General features: G+C 46.2%; 1 protein-coding gene across 7 annotated transcripts in view; it reads right to left on the reverse strand.

Moving 5' to 3' along the window:
* Nucleotides 1-20,718, reverse strand: part of EMSY (EMSY transcriptional repressor, BRCA2 interacting) — a 402,733-nt gene that overhangs the window by 186,791 nt on the left and 195,224 nt on the right. For 4 of the 7 annotated variants that reach the window (XM_085623273.1, XM_085623278.1, XM_085623275.1 and 1 more), the window contains one exon: nucleotides 5,383-5,532. The exons of 2 other annotated variants lie outside the window; for them this stretch is intronic. In XM_085623273.1, coding sequence (XP_085479399.1) covers nucleotides 5,383-5,532 — 150 coding nt within the window. The remainder of the gene's footprint in view (nucleotides 1-5,382; nucleotides 5,533-20,718) is intronic. One more of the 7 variants, XM_085623276.1, reaches the window with a different exon arrangement.

Raw genomic sequence — 20,718 nt, forward strand, 5'->3', positions numbered from 1 at the left:
GATATCTTTACTCTGTTGTCCCGACTTTCCTCGGAGGGGATGGCAGTGATATTGTGAGCTGAATTGTTGCCAGGTTGCACATATCTTTAGTCCTTCACTCCATACATAGTTTATGATAGCTAGGGCTTTTACTGTCTTGTGAGAGGGCTCCTTAAAATCATACAGGAATCAATCATGTTGCACGGCAGGCATAGCCAGGTCAGAGTGAGTGGCCACCCTTTCTAGGAGGCAGTGGACACCTCCTATGTCCTCAGGAAGTGAATCAGTAATTTGAGGTAATGGAGATGCTGGTGTCGGCAGGACGTAGTCGCCCCATCCATCATGGTGCTCCGGAAGGTCACCCTCTTCCCTGTCCTCATCAGATTAGGTTGCATAGCTTAATGGCAGCACAGACTCAGATCGGTGCACTGGTGGAGGAGGAGGTAGAGTGACAGATGGCTGAGGAGTAACAGGGTGACAAGGCACTGCAGTTACTACGGAAGGAGCCCTTGACCTGGAGTAAAGACTGGAGGGAAGCGAAAGTTGTAGTTCAATAACATGGCCTGAAAATCTGTCAGGAGAGTGGACGGCACATATACCATATCTTGTTGGTATTGCTGATGGTGTGCGTAGTAACCCGGTTCCTGATATTCTCCCTCATCTGAGTACTCCTGGCATTTTACATGAAGCTCAGAAGGGCTCTGAGGTGCTTAATAAAGGCTGTCTTCCTTAGAGTCTTCCTGGTCCAGAAGCTGTGATGGAAGCAGTGAGGACACCTTACTTGGGGAGGTAAGTGATAGTGTAATCAGTCTTTGAAACTTCTTTAACCTTAATCAATGACTATGTCATCGACGATGAAAGAGGCAATGTAGACAGTCTGTTGATTGTTGACAGTGGAATCGTCGGCAGGTAAGGCTCTGTAGACTCGGAGGCACCGGTGGTCAGAAGATCCGTCATCAGTTTCTGCGTCATCGACGGTAAAGTCGTCGACAAGCGCTCCATCGATGGAGGTCCCACCATCCACGAAATCAAAAAGTTCGACATCAGCAGCACTGGAGCCGTTGACTAAATCATCGTTACAGCTGCCACGGACACCTTGATGGTGTTAACTGTTGACATCATTGAAGATGATGAGGAAGGCGTTGACGTCGATGGAGATGCCGAAGAGCTATCTGTCGGCCCTGCTGATGCTGGTTTTTTTAAAGCATGCTACACTACAGCTGGGGCCCCTGAAGTAGACTTCTGAAGTGATTTTGAGGATAAGTCTGGTCTCTCTTTTAGATGTAAGTAAAGCACTTTTGTGAGGCGATTTGGAGGGGCTCCTGCGCTTATGGGCAACCTCAGGAGTCTTTTTTGACGCCTTTTTGGGCGGGTCTAGAGAGGCATGAGCTAATGTATCCTTTCTAGCTCTTTTAACAGGCGTTTTAGAACATGACAGAGGTGGTTCTGCTTCCTGTATCCGAGAGAGGGTGGTCTCTGGATTTAGGTGTTTGCAGCCAGAGAAGAGACATCATTTTCTATCCTTTAAGGTCTTATTAAAAAATGTGTGACATACCTTACAGTCTCAGGTTTTGTGCTCTTGATAGAGGCAGTAGATACAGTCTTTATGAGGGTCCTCAATGTAGAGCCTCTTCTTCTTACAAGTTCCACAGGATTGGAAGAATCCGTTTTTTGGTGTCTCTGGCATGGTGGAAACCAGGTTGAAGCACCAAAAGACCAAGAGTAAGCAGTTGTGGAGGGAAACCACTGACGTAGAGTAGAAAATGCTGTGAAAATCTTCTTTAGATAGTTGTGGCTGAAGACTAAAGAAAACTGAGCAGAGCTCAGTTCAGGGTCCGTAGCACGATGTGCGGCAGAAGATCTGATGCACTGCAGCTTCTCTCAGGAAGGTTCCATAGGGTGGTATCATCTGATTGGTTGACATTAAGTTTGGTCCTTTTTTTATAAAGGACAGTTACATGCTGCTAATCAAAAAGGCCTTAGGCCTCCATGTTCTATGTCTACAGTACCATTGCTTTCATAAAGTACTGGGGACTCCCATCTCGACGACGGGGAATTATTCAAGTGTGTGAATCTATGAAAGTTTGAATACTGGAGTAAATTCCCATTCCTTCCTGGGATGCTGGGACCTTTTTCACAGCTTACTTATCTATGAGAATCTTGATATCCCAAGGTAATTCTCCTAGATGCCTTTGAGAAGATTTCTTTGGTGCAAACACTGGTAGAGGTGATTAACTTGAGCAGAAAACAATTCAGCAGACTGAAAACAATGTTTAGCACCCATATGCTTTGAGGTGTTGCCCCTCAGGGAGAGGCTGAAAGTGCCTTTTTAGGTGTTTGATATCAAGAAGCCAAATGCAGACTAATCTAATCCTAAAAGCTTCTGACCAATTTCTAATATCATGACTTTAGGCAAACTAAAGAAATGTGTATACACACAACTCTATAATCACATCAAACAGTTTCAGCTCCTTGACCAATTCCAATCGGGCTTCAGATCAAGACACAGTACTGAAACTGCTCTAACACACATTGTTGATGACGCCCTGAGACTACTTGACCTGAACGAACCGTGCCTACCTATACTTCTTGGTCTTCCTCGGCGTTTGACATGGTCAAACATGACAACATGATTAATCTTCTTGAAAAAAGGATGGGCTATCGGGTCCAGTTTTAAATTGGTTTGCCTTATTCCTACATAACAGAACACAAAGAATCAAAGTCGACTATTCCCTTTCTTACAGTACGCCGGTCTCAATTGGAGTGTCTCGAGGAACCGCACTCTCATCCAGGCTTTTCAACTTGTTCTTGGAAGCCCTCACCGAAATTCTGAACCGCTCAAACATACATTTTCACATGTGCGCCGACAATACTCGACTGTACATGAAAATTTCTTTACCAGATGATATCAAAACTGTAAACTGTCCACTGCTGAAAACTCAACATTGGCTAACTTACGATCACCTTATACTAAATACACTCAAGACAGAATTCCTCCTGATTGCCCCTCAACCATTCTGCCCCATTCAAGATTGGCGCAAACAACTGTTGGCTCTCAACTGCATTACACCTGTTGTTGACTCCACTAGATCATTAGGCATAACTCTGACCAAACACCTGAATATACAAAACCACATCAGTGCAACAACTAGAGGAGACAATCACCAAATCAACACATTAAGGAAAATCAAACCATTCCTGCCTCCTGATGATATGCAGCTAGCAGTCCAATCCCTAATTATCTCCTGTTTAGATTACGGAATTGTGACCCTGGCAGGGCTATCAAAAGCTAGACTGGCCCTTTTAAGAGCTACTCTGAACTCTGCTGCCAGACTCATCACGGGATCAAGAAAACTTGATCACATCACACCAGAACTAATTCAACTCAATTGGCTTTCTCTCGAAGCAAGGATTTGGTTCAAGCTAGACTGTTTGACGCACAAAGCGCTTCATTATACCGCCCCTGTTTACCTGCCAAAAAACAATAACTATCTAGTATGAATCAGGCCCTAAGAAGCTCTAACACTCTACAGTTGAAACCACATAACCGTGCCTTCTCTGGTCTTACTTCAAGAATATGGAATGCTCTTCCTTCGGAAATCAGAGCTAGCCCATTGACCGCCTCATTCAAAAAAAGAAGCCAAAGGGTTGCTCCTGAATAGCTACCTGCAACAACAGACCTTAAGCCACCCAAACTAACATTTATTCCTTGTTTGCAGCATTGGTCTACCATTCAACTAGGCAATTTTTTGCTACTTTATATCTACTATGCTGCTGGCTGTTCTATTAGCACATCTTGTCTGTTTAACTTCTCATATGTTTAGTATTTACACCTTTACCTGATTATCTTATCTGCTTCTTTGTACAGCGCTCTGGTACCCTGGCAGATCACGTTCGCGCTATATAAAACTTTTCAAATAAATAAGTTAATATCTTCAAGCGTACTCTTATTCCAGAATTTATTTTAAGCGCTGCAGTAATACCTTCCAGAGTAATCCTCGTTGGATCGTGACTGACATCATTCAGGCATATTGCAAAAGCAATATTTGGACATGACCCACCTAGGTAAGTTATAAGTCTTCTTCATGTGTCAAGATATTCCAACTGGTGATACAGACGGCCTATTTGATATGACCATAATTTAGCGTAATACAGGATGGCTATGACAGTACCTCTATTTGTCACACGAAGTTCTACATGTAAACAAAGGCAAAGATTTAGGGAGTTTGTAAAATCGCCTCAGGGAAACATTTTGAGGAAACCAGATGGGCTTCAAATTAGATCTACTCCATAACTCCACAACATAGAGAGCACCTACTACTGTGTTGTCTCTAAAAACATCGAATGATGCAGACAGGAGTCAATTTTCCTACTTAGACCAAACTGCTGCTGCCACATGAAACATATTAGCCAGAAGATGAGCACTTCTCTGAATCATAGCATCCCATATTCCCTTCTAGCTGAATCTCAGAACAAGATAATCAAATTCATTCACCACCTGAAAATATGAAAAACAAAAAAGTGGCGTTCCAGGATTAAAAAGAAATTATAAAAATATGTTCACTGTTCTTCTTTTTGAATTTCTTTCTGCAAATTTCAACATTTCCAGCACCATTCACTAACAACATTTTTCTGACCAACCTTTTTTTTCTAATAGTGTTGGCATCGGTCTATCAGAGGTTAACATTACTAAAAGTGAAACAAGCAAGGAATGGAATATTGGAAGGACTACAGTCTCATACGCTAGTTTTAAATGGCGGATTATGCCTTTAATGAAGCAGAAAAGGACATACATAAGAGATTGGAAACAGGAAACAGTATATATGCTCCCCTTAGTTAAAGAAAGAAAAATTAAGAAGAACAGGGTGTAGAGAGATGGCAAAGCCTGTGTGTGGGTGGAAGTATCTACATGTACGATTTTCCAAGTGGTGTGTACCTGATCCTGGATTATCCAATGACATCAGTAGTCCCATTAGTAAGGCAGAAAGAGCTGGAGGCTTGGCATGTAGAGGTACAGCACAACACTATATACAGTGAAAATAATAGCTTTCTAAATGATACACTCAACCTTTTTTTTAAGGTAATTGACTACGGTTAAAGAATTTGATTGCAAATGAGATGGCTTGATATGAAAACTGGAAAAACAAAATAAATATTTGTAAAACTGACAATGACTTAAGAGTTTGTATGTGTTCCCAAGCTACAAATAGAAAGCGAGCGGTAGGGAGATATCAAATGTTCACCATGAGATGGTGTGTCAAGTGGTTGAGGCAAAATGTAAATTTAAGATTAAATCCAAAGCTTCAACATCAAGATCACACCTCCTCATGAGTTAGTAGTACTAGTATTCTAAACACGAAGATTATTGTGCCTACTATAAACAATACAAATGAAGCCCCTTACCTGCAGTGACATAATCAGCCACAACCTCTGGCTCGACCACGGCAATAGACATGCTTTCAGAAGACTGGCGATTTTCTTGGGTCATCTGGATGGGAACTGCCATTTGGCTGAGGTCAATGGTGGATGATCTAGGCTTCAAATCTTTGACTGCTTTGAATATTGAACAAAAGGACCTTCTTGAGTATCAAGTTTGAATGAGTTAAACAATAATAATTAAAGAAAAAAAATGTATGAACTTCCAAGATGTGACATGTTGGCTGGAAACCATTCGATGAAACTGGAACATAAATCTCCATTACAGAAATTAAGTAATTTCATACTCAAAAATGGATTAGCTGTGCTGCTTCAGAATGAAGGAGTAACTGATGTTGAATAGATTTTTTTTAGTAAAAGTTTCAATAATCACTTTCCTGCACTTTAAACGGCAACGGATTGATTCATTTCATCAAAGGCAACACTAAGATAAGCGACCATGGACATGTGCTTTTGATAACCAATTGACCGGTGGTGAGACATTTTTCACACAGAAGATGCTATGAGCATGTTATTGCTGCTAAAGCTGCTGCACGTTACTAGGAAAAACGTAATCGTCTGACTTTTGCAGCTAGTTAGAATTATGATTACTTACCAGCTATCTTCACGGCTATAGTTTTACACTTCCCGAGTACTTGCTGAACAGGTAGTTTGGGACGAAAACGTAAAGATTTAATTTCAGACCAGCTCCCTTAATGTCTTTATTATTTATGATCTAAATATACCTCCCCTCCTCCAGGACTGTGCTCCTAGATCCCTGTTGTACTGGAGTGAGAGAATAATGTAAAGCTAACTGAACAAATTGCCCCAAAGAAGAAAAAGGTCGCCAAGTATCTTTCAGCAATAGGGGGCCAACTAGAATGGATAGCTTTACCTTTAAGATGGCCCTGTTGCTCTTAGAACAGAGGCTCTATACCAGCGGTTCTCAACCTGGGAGGACATGACACCTACTTAGGGGTTTGCGACTACTTAGAAAATTAAGTTATTGGAGTAGGTTAAAAATTTGTATACACAGAAAAATTTAAAACCCTCAAATGCGAAGGAGTTTGAATTAGAGGCAAAAAATGTAATTGGTATCTTTATATTGATTCGGGGAGCAGTGAAACTACAGCATATTGAATCTAGTATGGATGATTAGTAGCCTTGATTAAAGGGCTGGTATGCAGTGATACAAAGAGAGAGTGCATTAGGTGCAAAAAAGGCAAAGTGATATTCTAGAGTCTAGCATATTGGTTTGTCTTTTAAATATAAAACACATCTGTGTTTACCTAAGAAAACAAAATCTGCATTAGGGATCCAGACAACAATACAGCTGTGCACTCAGAGCAGGGCCACATATCTTTTACAATGCAGAGGACTTTCCTGTCCCAACAATATCTCACTTATTTCTCTTCTTAAACAAGCAATTGCAAAGCCAATGGATCTGGCTTCAAAATGAAAGTATTTCTTTGCTAATTGGTGAGCTCGTCAGTTTTTGGAAGAACGCATGGATGAGTGAGTGACTGAGTGCATGAATTGATGGATGTATAGATGGTGCAATGAAAAAGGAATGCATGAGTAGATGGATGGATGGGTGAGAGTGCAAGGAATGAGTATGAGGTATCAGGAACAAATGATCAGGATATTTACAATCTAGTCTAGTCACATCGATCTATTGTATTTCTAACATCCAAGGTCCTAATTACAAATTCTTACCATGAAGAAGAGAAAATGAGGAGCTGAGGGATAGATAATATTTTGATAGAAGGCCATAACTGTAGACTTGTAGACTAGTCAATTTGTTGCGGAACCTAGAACTAATTGCAATACAATTTCTGTGAGTGGATTGTTATTGAAATTTTTCCGTAGAAAATGATGGTGAAAAGTCTACCACTCTATCATGACGCGTTAATCCAATATGGCGGATTTTTCAAAATGGCTGCCCATTATTTGAGATATTGGGTATAACTGTTTATATGCCCATGTGTGGTATCATTTTATATGTTTTTAGGGACGGGAAAGTCAAAAATAACATAAAAAATTGTTTCTGATGACCATAATATCAAATAATCGCGGAATATGTCAGATAGACAAAGTTTGTATAATTTTTTCGTTGACTTATATGACAAAGTGTGAAGGAACGTAAATATTACAATTAACTTTTGAAATAAAAAGTTTGCTATTGTTTGTGTTTTATTTTGTAACTTTGTTATTGTTTTTTTTTGTTAATCAAAAATGTTTCATTTATGTGTTACAGGTTCTTGCGAGTTGCTGTGAGATACAGTGAAAATGGATGTAGAAAAGTGTTTCATGTGTGATGTGGTGTTTCAAGAAGATGACGATGCATCTGTACTCACTGAAAGAGGAGTGACTAGAATTCAAAAAACATGCAAGGAGAGAAAAATATCTAAGTTTCACGTTTGTGTTGGGCAGAAAGTTCACAAGAAATGTAGAGCGCGTTTTGTTAACTTGAAAACTCAGTTCCAGGAGAAAGAATCAGATCCCACAACTTCTCGTGTTCTACGGTCGTGTGAAACCCCGTTTGATTTTAGAAAAAATTGTTATGTTTATACTTCAGGGAGAGGAAAAAAATGCGTGGTTTAATGCACGAACAGTTGAATTCAAATCATCAGTTTTACAAAAATGCAACGAACACAATGATGAATGGGCAGAGAAAGTTAAGAGACGTATCCAAAATGTGTCTGATTTACATGCTGTAAATGCATGCTACCACAAACAGTGTTACGTCAATTTTTATACTGGAAAATCCATTCCCGGGCAGTTCACTGATAACCCTCCAATATCTTCAGGTTGACCAGAGGACTCAGTTCGCCAGGAAACTTTTCTTCAAGTAGTTAAATACATGGAGGCAAATGATGAAGAACAAACTACTGTTAAAGAACTTGTTAATAAAGTGCGAGAATTACTGCCAGAAGATAGCGAACCATACAGTTCGAAGTATATGAAACAAAAACTCAAAGAGCATTTTGAAGATGAAATCTTCATAGGAACAGTTGCAGGGACTGCCGATGTCGTTACTTTTAAAAGTACAGCTGCTCATGTATTGCAAGAGTACCACAGTCATAGCCGTGAAGATGTTGAAGAGGATCGAAACAATCTCCTTATGGCAGCTGCTGAAATAATAAGAAATGATATTATAGACATCCCTGTAGAACCAGAAACATATCCACCCATTGAAAACATGAGTAGTGTTGACTATAATGTGAGCTATATTCCTGATTCGTTAAGGCTCTTATTATCAGTTTTTGTTACTGATAAAACCAACAGAGAGAGAAAAGTAGCTTCTATAGGACAGGCAATTATGCAAGCTGTGCGCCCACGAGTCTTAGTTGCACCGTTGCAGTTAGGGCTGGCAGTTCAATTACATGACAACACAAGCTCGAGATTTGTAGTTGAAGCAGTAAATCATATGGGATTCTGCAGCTCCTATTCAGAAGTTCTTAATTTTGAACGTTCAGCTGCAGCAGAAAGAGGAAATACTATACCTGTCCTTGTGGAACCTTCTGAAAGTCCTCCGAAATTCGTTCAATATGCAGCTGATAATATTGATCACAATACTATTACAATAGATGGCCATGGTACTTTTCATGGGATGGGCATTATCGCCACTGTGACTCCGACTGGAAAATTTTCAACGGTCATTAAGAAACGTCAAGTTTCATTTGAAGAACTGAGGAGGTTGGGGCAAATTCCAATAAAAACATATCATTCACAGGCCAATGGGATGCGTTTCTTAAAGTATAATACCATTAAGGAAATCGCGTACAGTGACCCATCTGCAAACCTGGATATTTTATTGAACATCTCACATCTACTCAGCAACAGTGTTCCAGGATGGCAAGGAGTATGCCAACTACTACATAAAGGTAACCATCCTGGTGTATCATCTGTCATCTTTCTGCCAATGATTAACATGGATCCAACAAATGAGACGTGTATTCTCTCAACACTGTTTTTTGTTTCTGACCATGCCAAGAGATACAGCCAGACCCCTATTATAAAATTCGACCAGCCTCTTTTCCACAAAGCACTTAGCATCATGAATCACAGGATAGTCCTTTGAAGAAGGTCATTCTGAGACTAGGAGGCCTGCACACAATCATGAGTTTTCTTGGATGTATCGGTTTTTTGATGAGTGGAGCAGGCTTGGTTGATATACTTGAGATCATATATGCAGGAAATGCTGTAAAGCACATGCTTTCTGGTGAAGCTATTGCAAGAGCGATTCGTGGTCATCTTATTGTTTCATCAGTTTTCAACACGATTTTAGCAACTCAAGCCCTAGATGATAACGACGATTTACAGGCAGCTAGATCATAGTTTAATAATCTTCTTAATGGGGAGCTTTCTGTTGAGGATGTTGCACATAATGCTGTTGTTCAAATTGCAACCAAACTTCTGAAGGCCAAAGATGAACTTAAATTTTACAGGACTCCTCGACTTTGGTTGCAATATTTGGAAATGGTCAACATCCTGAAACAATTTTTAAAAGCTGAAAGAACAGGAAATTGGCATCTACATCTTGCAATGGTAAAGGAGATGCTACCTTTTTTTGCAGCATGTGGCCATAATTTATATGCCAGTTCTACACGACTGTATTATGAGAGAATGGTTGAGCTTGAATTTGAAGCTCCTGATGTATACACGGCATTTACAAATGGTCTGCATGTTGTCCGAAGAAGTGATAGGTTTTGGAGTGGCCTTTCCACTGATTTGGTAATTGAACAAGTTCTAATGAAGAATATAAAAGGATTCGGCGGAGTGACCCATGGAAAAGGTATGACAGAACAGCAGCAGCTTGTCTGGGTTATGTTACGCCCTATTTGCGCCCATTTGAATGAATGCATGCAGGACTTTGCTTCAGTGAAGCATGCAGCAAATGAGCAACATGTTACTATGACCAGTTCAAGAATTGAACGCGATAACGGAGATACACAGAAAGTACTGGTATATGTAGAACAGCTCAATGTTTTTGAGCGAGACAGCAACCTGCGTAACATTGTCACGGGTGTTACTTATGGCAGTGATGTTAATCCTGAACTTGCAGAAGAAATTGGAAATAGAATTCTTAATGAGATGACGGACAAAAGAGTCTCCGAGTTCTCTTTTAGAAAAAGCAACCAGGTGAAGGTAATGAAATCAGTTCATTCTGTTAAATTGAAAGAAGAAACCTTAGTTATGGATCCTGAACTATTGTTTCAGCGCTTGTTGCTTTGTGCTCAGACTAGTGGCGTGGATTTGCAGGTGGTGTTTCGTTATGAGCTTTGCTCATACCCAGCTAGTTTATTCAATAAGCATGAACTTGAGGGAATCTGGGAAGTCGCAGCTTGCCAAATTATATTAAAGAGCAAGTACCAGCCGTTGCTAACATGCCCGAAAATATGCAGTTCGTCATTGATGGTGGGTGGTTACTACATCACCTTCCTTGGAGTCTGAATCAGACATTCCATGAGCTGCTTTGTGCCTATGAGAGATATGTGCTAACAAAGTATGGCCAGGCAATAATAGTATTCGACAGATATGGAGATACGTTTTCTACAAAATCAGAAGCCCATCTAAAAAGAAACAGAGGTATTGTAGGACCTAAAGTAAATTTCATAACTTCTACCTCCATCGCCATCCAGAAACAATTATTTCTGAGTAATAATGAAAATAAACAAGCCTTGATTGATCAATTATCGCAAAAGTTACAAGAAGCTGGGTGTAAAACAAAGCAAGCTCATAGTGATGCAGACTTCATGGTCGTTTTGGAGGCTATTGAGTCGGCCAAAAGTCATCCTACAGCCATTGTTGGCGAGGACACCAATCTTCTCATACTACTCCATCATTTTCAAGAAAACCAATTTGATATTTTCCTTTGCCCAGAACCTAAGAAATCTTCCAAAAACATAACTGTGTATGATATTAGGAAATTAGCAAAAGCTTTAGGTGATGACGTCTGCTCTCACATCTTATTTGCTCACGCCGTATTAGGATGTGATGCCACCTCCAAACCATTTGGATTAGGAAAACGTGACTCCATAAAGTTTCTAAGAAAATCAGTCAGCTTCAAAGAAAGTGCTGCCGTATTCCAAACTTAAAAAAAAATCAACAGAAGAAATTTAAAATGCTGGTCTGAATGCTATTATAGAGTTGTATGGAGGAATAACAGGAGACAGCACACTACATGATATGAGACTTCAAACTTTCCCTTCAAAGGCAACAAAATCAACAATACATGTGAAACCGGAAGTCTTGCCTCCTACAGAGGATGCCTGCAAATTTAATTCACTCAGAGTATATCAGGTGCAGCAGTGGATGGGTATTCATATGGATCCATTACAGTGGGGATTAGAAGTGAAAGATGGAAGATTGGCTCCCATTAGAATGAGTCAAGCACCAGCACCAGATCATTTATTAAAATGTGTGAAATGTGGCTGTAGCAAGAGTCAATGTGCGACTCTGCAATGTATATGCAAAAGACAGGGAATAGTGTACACATATGCGTGCACGAATTGTCGAGGAATAAGCTGTTGTAATTCCATGGAAGTGGACATTGACGATGATTGAAATCATACTATTCTTATACTGAGGAGTGCTGTTTGAATTTATCTCTTTAACAATTTTCATTTGTCAGTGTCATATTGAGAAGTGCTATATTATCTAGTTGAAATCTGTTTATCCTTTTCAAAAGATGTTAAAAAAATGTCAATAAAAAATAATGTCAAAACTATGTTTGGCGGCGGTGGCATGGCTTGAGGCGTCGAGATGGTGGTTGCACTCTAAGAGTGTTCCGGACCCCTCCGTCATCCACCTCGCATCTGGCACCCATCGGCAATCTTCCGAGTCACCTACCGGTGGATGGTGGTGTCTCTGTCCAGTGGTGCTCCTTCTCTGGTGCTGGTTTGCGGTCCTTGCAGCGTGTGGCCTGTCGCGGCCTCTGTGCTCGGTGGCGCGGCCTCTGATCGGCGGGGCCGGGCTCCCGGGGAGTGCCAATGCCGAGAGGGGCCGGGCGGCAGCTTGTCAAGACCTTTTCTGCCCGGCAGTGCCGCGCTGCCCTGGATGGTGATCGGCCGGCGGAGGCAACGTGGGCAGCCCCTGTAGTCTGTGGCGGGCGGGGCCTCGCTTTTACTGTGGAAGGGGGCGGAGGTGCGGGCTCCCGCCATTCGCGTTCACCCACGAGGCCTCCTGTGTGGTCCGGCCGGTCGGGGCCTTGTGGGTGTTGGACTTAGCTGTCTGAGGCGCCTGTCTGGAGATGCGCCGTCGGCCTGAGGTCCTTGGGCGCAGTGGATCCGGCGGCTGGCGGGGCCTTTGGAGGGTACTGGGCCGGCACGTAGGCCGGCGCAGGGGAGGAGGTGTATGAGCTGGCGGCCTTGCACGGTGAGTGGGGGGACCGGCTGTCGGCCCGGGCAGCGGCGCAGGTGTTGCGGCATGCCCCCCCCCCCACCTCGCTTCTCTTCTCTGTGCCTGGCTCTGGCAATTGCTCCCTTCTGCTTTCCTGATGTGCAGAGCGGTGGTGCCAGGGGTCTCACGGCTCCTCCTGCCTTGGTACCGTTGGGGGGCCGCATCAGTGCCTAGCGGTTTCTTGTGGCCCTGGTGGCTGAGTGGAGTCATGAGCGGCGAGTGGGGGATCGGCTGTTGGATCGGGCAGCGGCGTGGGCATTGGCGCTCGCCCCCCCCTCCCGCCTCCTGTTACTGTGTCCCGGCCTTACTGGATCAATCCCGGGAGTTTGGGATGCTGGGCCCTCCCCGGCTGCATTGGCACCCGTGTGGTGGACATTGGATGAGGAGACTCTCCCAGTTTTGGCCTCTAGGGAGGGGAGTGGGTGGAGAAGTGTGGCTCAATGATTAGAGCGGCAGACCCTGATGCAGAGGTCTAGCCCGGGACCAGGGTTCAATTCCCCGCCTCGGCGGGTCTTGGGCTCAAAAATTCCACGGACCTGATAATTCTCGCCTCGGTGCCATTCTAATCATGGAGTCCCACTCTGCAACTCTGGGCAATAGCTTGCTTAATCTCCACAACGGCCCCCAAAACGCTAAGGATGCCTGGCCTTCACCTTGGGGGTGCCCAGGAGTGGACGCCTCACCGGGAAAAGCCAGGATGGGTTCCACAGCGGTATTCGTACAAGCGCCGAGAGACCTCCGGGTAGTCGTGCGCTATACAAGTATCCATAAATTTACATTTACATTGCTGGGTGGCGGTTCCCCCCTCCTCCCCTCCTGCATCTCTTCTCCGGGCCTGGCGCGGGGTTCCCTGTCCTGGCGCAGGGGGGCCGGCGCCCGGGTCCCTGAGGGCGAGTGGCGATACTGGACACTATTGTGAGTGGTCGGCCGTCCTGTCGGGTGGCGGAGAACACTTCCAGCACGCTGTTTCCGGGTGGACCCCGCTGGGACGTTGAGACCAGCGGTTTGGACTGAGTGGCTTCTGCCGGGTGGCCCAGGCCTCTGTGGCTTTGTGGATCTCTCGCCGGCCTCACACGCTTTCCCCCGGGCTCCTTGCTGCCGGGGAGACTCCGAGACTGACTGCCGGCCATGGGAAGGGATAGGGGCCCCAAGCCTTCATCGGCCTCCACGCAAACCAAAATGGACCGGTTTACCGCCTCCGAGCGTGAGCCACCTGGGGAGGCTGCTGGGGGGGGGGGTGGCGTTGCCGCCACCCCCTCCCCCTCAAGAAAATGACCTAGACACTATCCTCCAGGCCATCAGGGCTTCCCAGGCGTCCGTTGAGGGGAAGATAGGTGAAATAAAGGTTGACGTTTCTCTTCTTAGGCAGGACCTCCGGAATGCTACCGTACGACTAACAGAGACCGAATCCCGCATCTCCTCGGCCGAGGACGATCTTAAACAACTCAAAGACCAAGTGACTCACCTTCGCGCTCATACCAAGGAGCTTCATAGGCAGGCTGAGGACGCGGAAAACCGGGCACGTCTCAACAACCTCCGCTTGGTGGGGTTCCCGAGGGGATGGAGGCTGGCCGGGCCGCCACCTTCGTTGAAGACTGGTTCAGGTCCTGGGTGCCAGTCACCGTCTTGTCAGCATGGTTTGTAGTAGAGAGGGCTCACAGATCTCTGGCACCCAGACCTCCTCCTGGCGTCGCGCCCCGCCCCATTATTCTGAAAATCCTCAACTTCAAAGATCGGGACGCTATCCTGCAGGCGGCCCGGGCAGCCGGTCCTCTCAAGTTCCAGAACCACGTCATCATGATCTTTCCGGACTACACCCGGGAGGTCCAGGACCTCAGGTGCTCATACATCGACATCAAGAAGAAGCTCCCGGCGCTTGGCCAACAGTACCAGCTCCAATTCCCAGCACGCCTTCGGGTCATTTTTCAAAATAAGACCTACTTCTTTGACTCACCCGAAGTGGCGTGGACATGGCTTACAGAAGAGCGCCCCCTCCGCCAGAAGCATGACGCATCCCCGGAGCATACGAAGTCGCGGACTGGGGGGGTCGGAGGCGCCAGGCGCCGGCGCCATACACGGTCGCGCAAGGGGCGCCGGGTACGTGCACCTACCCCCATTCCTTAAGTGTAGCTGCTCCAGACCCTCTTGAATCCTCCAGTCAGTCGGGGTCTCCGCCGCGCCACAGACACTGCTCCACTGAAATTTCGGCGGGCTCGTCACCACCATTGGCCCAGGCAGACTCGGACCTTTCCCGCACCCCCACCCTTTAAGAGACAATGGGGTCTGACTCTATAGTTCGCCCACCATCGGGGGGGAGCGCCTCGCCGGGGAAGGGCTCGGACTGCTGGCATGTTCTTATGGTTACTCACACTGTTTAATGCCGATGTACTGTACATCCATTCTTCTGGAGGGGTTCTCCACGCAACCAACTCGAGCGTTCTAGTTTGGTTCAGTTAAAATGGGGGGTCGACAGATGCTTCTGTTCTCGAAGTATATGGTGGGGGGGGGGGGGGGGGTTGGGACTGGGTTTCCTCATTGTTGTTGTTTGAGGATGTGTTTGTTTGCTCACAGGGTTCCCTGTGGTTTTTGTTTGTCTTGCTGCACCATCATCCATACGGCACTTGGGTCCGCCCCTGTAGGGGTCTGACACATGCGGTCCTTCCCGTCAGCGCGTCGCCACAGTCACCCCAGGCCCTGTATTTGCCTACGACTCTCCTGGGTCTGGTGATTTCGTTAACGACTCCCTGCCTCCATGATTGATGCATCGACTCCGAGGGCAGCCTTACATATTTTATCTTGGAACGTTAATGGCCTACTAGACCGCCATAAGCGGACGGCCGTTTTGCGCTATGCTCAGCGTCTCAACATAGAAGTGCTCCTGCTTCAGGAGACGCATCTGATGGGTAACCACTGTCCCTTTCTTGCTCGTTAGGGATACGATAGGGTTTGGCATTCGGGCTTCGCTCGGGGATCCCGCAGTGTGGCCGTATTACTGAAGCGCACCCTTCCATTCGTGATGACACAAGTTTTCCATGACCCACAGGGTAAGTCCATGTCGGTTTGTGGTACACTCGGGGGCACTCCCATTATCCTTGTGTCCATGTACTCTCCCCCTCTGATGCTCACCACAGCTTTAAAACAGTCCACTGCTTTGCTGCCTACTCTCCCCCTGGGGCCCACCATTATTGGGGGCGACTTTAATGCAGTCTCCACCCCGCTCCTCAACATAACGGGCCCTCCTTCCACCTCCAGGCTGGCGCAGGCCAAGCAGTTAACAAACTGGGCTGAATCTCTTGGCCTCTGCGATGTCTGGCGAATCTGGCACCCGCACACTAAACAGTTCACACATACCTATGCCGCACACCACACGCAGGCCCGTATAGATACAATTTTTCTTCCATCTACGGATTGCCCTACTATCCAGGATGTCCGCATTCTCCCGAGGGGGATCTCGGACCATTCCCGCTGCTCCTTAGCATAGGGTCTCCCCCCCTACTCGCGTCCAGTATGGCGGTTAAACGCCTATTTTCTTCAGGACCAGAGCTTCAAGAAGGCGGTGGGACTGGAATTGAAGCAATATATTTCATCACCAACATGGGATCGGTCCCCATCTTCGGGTACCTGGTGGGAGGCGGGTAAGGCCATCGTTCGTGGGTTCGCCAAAGGTCACGTCCAGCGGCAGCGGCAGGCCCATCTGTTACAGGTCACCTCCTTAGAAGCGCAGGCATTACGCCTCGAGCGTTCCCCCTTCGCGAAGGACGGTGCTGCCCACGAGCGGCGCCTTGCGAACATTCATACTCAACTCAGGCATCTCTCCTTGGAGGCTGACAACCTCCTGTGGCGCTCGTCCGTGGCTAGAGTTTATGGGTGGGGGGATAAAAACGGCGTTCTCTTACATAGGCTGGCCACGTACCCCAGAGCGAACCGCATAATTCCGGAGATACTGGACCAGGAGGGGTCGGCACATCGCTCCCCGTTGGCCATGGCTGACATATTTGCCGCCTTCTACCGTCAGCTCTACGCCAGGCGGCCTCCGACACAGTCGCTCTGGGAGCTCTTGGAGTCGACGGGTGCTCGCCTCCCTCAGCTCGACCCTCTTGCTCTAGCTGACCTTGACCGCCCAATCTCGCAGGACGAGATTCATGGGGCGATCGCCCACATTTCGTCGGGTAAGACTCCCGGTCCGGATGGCCTACCCCAGAAATACTATGCAGCGTATCGCGAGGCCCTCGTGCCTCGCTTGGCGGATCTGTACGCGGAGGCCGTTTATAAAGGCTCATTCCCGCCCGAGACAGACATGGCTACCATTGTGGTCCTCCCAAAGTCCCAGCCGCCATCTCCCCACTGTGCTGACTATCGCCCCATCTCTCTTATTAACACGGATGTCGAAATATTTGCCGCAATTCTTGCTCAATGGCTGAAGCCCCATCTTACCGCGTTGGTCCACCCGGACCAGTGCGGTTTCATGCCCCAGCGAGGTACCAGACACTGTCTCAGGTGGCTGCACGTGGCCCTGGCGCATCGCCAGGTGCTCTCCCCCTACTTGGCGCTCCTTCTTATTGACTTTGAGAAGGCGTTTGATACCATGGATTGGACGTACTTAGAGGATGTGCTGGTGGCGATGGGCTTTGGCCCCCATTTCCGGCGGTTGGTTGGGGTTCTCTATACCCAGCCTCAAGCCCGTGTCCTGGTTAATGGGGCTCTTTCAGATGCCTTCCCCATTCGGAGGATAACGAGACAGGGCTGCCCCCTCTCCCCTCTTCTCTTCGCCTTGGCGATGGAGCCCCTAGCGAACTTGATCCGGTCCGCGAGTCTGGTTCGGGGTTGGGAGTCCCCCAATTCTGTGGTGGACAAAATCGCACTTTATGCGGACGATGTCCTGCTTTTCCTCACTGATACCGCCCAGTCAGGCCCCCGTTGCCTCAAGATCCTGAGTTTCTTTGGACAGGCATCTGGCCTCCAAATGAACCCTAGCAAATCGGTCCTGGTCCCACTCCATCTATCCAGAGTGTGTTATGACTGGCAGTCCATCATACCGCTCCGGCGTCAGTCCTTTAAGTATCTTGGGATTTGGGTGGCTCTCCTCCCGGAACTGGGGTGGTCTCTTAATGTTGCCCCGCTCGTGAAGAAGGCTAGGGCGGATCTCCACAGGTGGCAGATGCTGCCCTTGAATCCTTTGGGGAGGGTCGCCCTCTTTAAAATGATGATTCTCCCCAGATTCCTCTATGTTCTCCAGAATACCCCCTATTGTTTTCCGCGAGCATGGTTTCGGGAGTTAGACACGGTGGCCTCCAAGTTCCTTTGGGGAGGAGGGAGGACCCGGTTGGCACTGAAGACCTGCCAGATCCCATTCTTCGACGGGGGCATGGGGATGACACACACATATCTCTTTCACCTGGCGACCCGTCTATTGAGATAACACGACTGGTTTAACGGGGGCTGGTCCAACCCGGCCTACCGGCTGGAGCTTAGCCTGCTTAGATTGCCCAAGATCCAATCCCTAATGTATGGGGAATCCATTCCGTCTTCCCTGCCCGATGTCTCGCGCTCCGTGCTCCTAGCGTGGAGGGCGGCCTTACGACACACCAAATGGACACAGAGACTCACCCAGCAAACTCCCCTGTGGCACGGTACGTGGCTTGGGGAGGTTAGTGGGTTACAGGGGTTCCACACATGGGATCTTATTGGGATCTCCCAACTCGGAGATGTGTGGGCTGTCGGCCACATGCGCTCCTTTCAAGACCTCCAGTCCCAATTCTAAAAATATTTACAACTGCGTCATGCCCTCCTAGTACACATTCAAGACGATACCAGGGCCCCTGAGTACAGCCCTACAGAGGCATAGATCATGCTGGGTGACCTGAAGGGGGGGGGGGGGGGGCATCTCCCGCATTTATAAGACACTGGTCAACAACACCCCGACCTCTCTTGACCGTCTCAGGGGCCAATGGGAAGAGTGGGTGGGTCCGCTGGATGAGGAAGACTGGCGTGATGCGCTCATGTCACCCAAAATGGTTAACACATCCGCTAGACTCCGCCTGGTTCAATTATATAACATTCACACTGCTTTCCTGACCCCGCAGCGCCTATATCGGGCCGGCTTTTCCCCATCTGCCGCATGTGCGAGATGCGGCCGACTTCTATCATATGGTATGGGCATGCGCTCGATTGGCTTGATTTTGGGGAGAGATCGAAGTGAGCTGTCCGAGGTCCTGGGGTGGGAGGTTCCCCATGAACCGCGTCACTCCCTTCTCGGAATTACAGACGGATTAGACGGGTCCCAGAACGAGAAGTTACTGTATAATACAGCCATGGTCGTAGCCAAGAGAGACATTGCTGCCTCCTGGAAACTTCCCATACCACCTAGTGTGGAGAAATGGCGGAAAGGGGTGGACTGGTGCGTGGCTCAAGAAAAACCCCTGTATGAGGCGCGAGGGTGTCCTAAGAAGTACCAGAGGGTATGGGGCAAGTGGCTGGAAACTGTGGAATAACTTGCTCAGTATGGCTGCACTATGTATTTCCTGCTGTGGGGTGGGGCAGATTGGCGACGCATGTATGTCTAGTACTGTACTGTGTCAATGCTGGTGTTATCCACAGCCGTGTTGTTGGTGCTTGTTTTTCTAAGAAAATCAATAAATTTGTTTATCAAAAAAAAAAAAACGATGTTTGGCATATTAACATATAATTATCGTTGTTTATTGTATTAATCCCAATTTGATATTATGGTAATCAGAAACAATTTTTGATGTTATTTTTGACTTTCCAAACAAAACACAAACAATAGCAAACTTTTTGTTTCAAAAGTTAATTGTAATATTTACGTTCCTTCACACTTTGTCATACAAGTCAACGAAAAAATTATACAAACTTTGTCTATCTGACATATTCCGTGATTATTTGATATTATGGTCATGAGAAACAATTTTGGATGTTATTTTTGACTTTCCCGTCCTTAAAAACATATAAAATGATACCACACATGGGCATATAAACAGTTATAGCCTATATCTCAAATAATGGGCAGCCATTTTGAAAAATCTGCCATATTGGATTAACGCGTCATGATAGTGTGGTAGACTTTTCACCATCGTTTTCTACAGAAATATTTCAATAGCAATCCACTCACAGAAATTGTATTGCAATTAGTTCTAGGTTAGCCCATTTTTTGAACTAATTTGACTAGACTATTGTCCAGCTCTATATATAACTACAGGGGATGGAGCAAAGCAAGATCCAAGAACCTAGTCAGGGAAAAAGATAACCCAGAAAGTGGAAGCATAGTACAGTCTCTCGGACACTGACCAGTTCATAAACCTTTGACTATTCAGGGACCAAGGATAGTGAGATAACGATGAAAGAAAACCATGACAAGGTGACCGTTATCTTAAAAAGGTGCATATGTTGCTTGAGCACCAACAGAGATGCACCTACAAAAACCAAGCCTTGAATACCAATCCAGCATTAAAGAGACAGGGAGCACATAGCCGCAGTAGGAATTATATGCCATGGTAACTACATTAAAACATGTTTTAATCTTGAGGCATTTCTTCTTATTCTTAAAGGAAAGTTCATTACCCTCTAAACCTGAAGACACCGGTTGCTTTCAAACACCCACTCTCTCATTTCCTCATTATGTGGCACAGTATATCATCGTAGGCAGTTTTCATTCACAGAGCAAACAAAAGTTAACTGACTCCATTGTAAGTCTCATGGATTAAAGTACGATTCATCAAATTCTAATGCTTTCTTCACTCAAATCTGTCAGCTGAACAGTGAAGAAATACTGCAGATTTTTCCAGACAACCACCTCAACAACTAGTTGAGAAAATGGCTTTTCTACTTTACTGCCAATTGCAGAACTAGTATCAACTTTGAAATAGGGTAAAACCATAGCAAGCTGCCTTTGCCCTCATATAGATT

Source organism: Triturus cristatus, chromosome 8 (genome assembly GCF_964204655.1).
Source record: "Triturus cristatus chromosome 8, aTriCri1.1, whole genome shotgun sequence".
Taxonomy (NCBI): domain Eukaryota; kingdom Metazoa; phylum Chordata; class Amphibia; order Caudata; family Salamandridae; genus Triturus; species Triturus cristatus.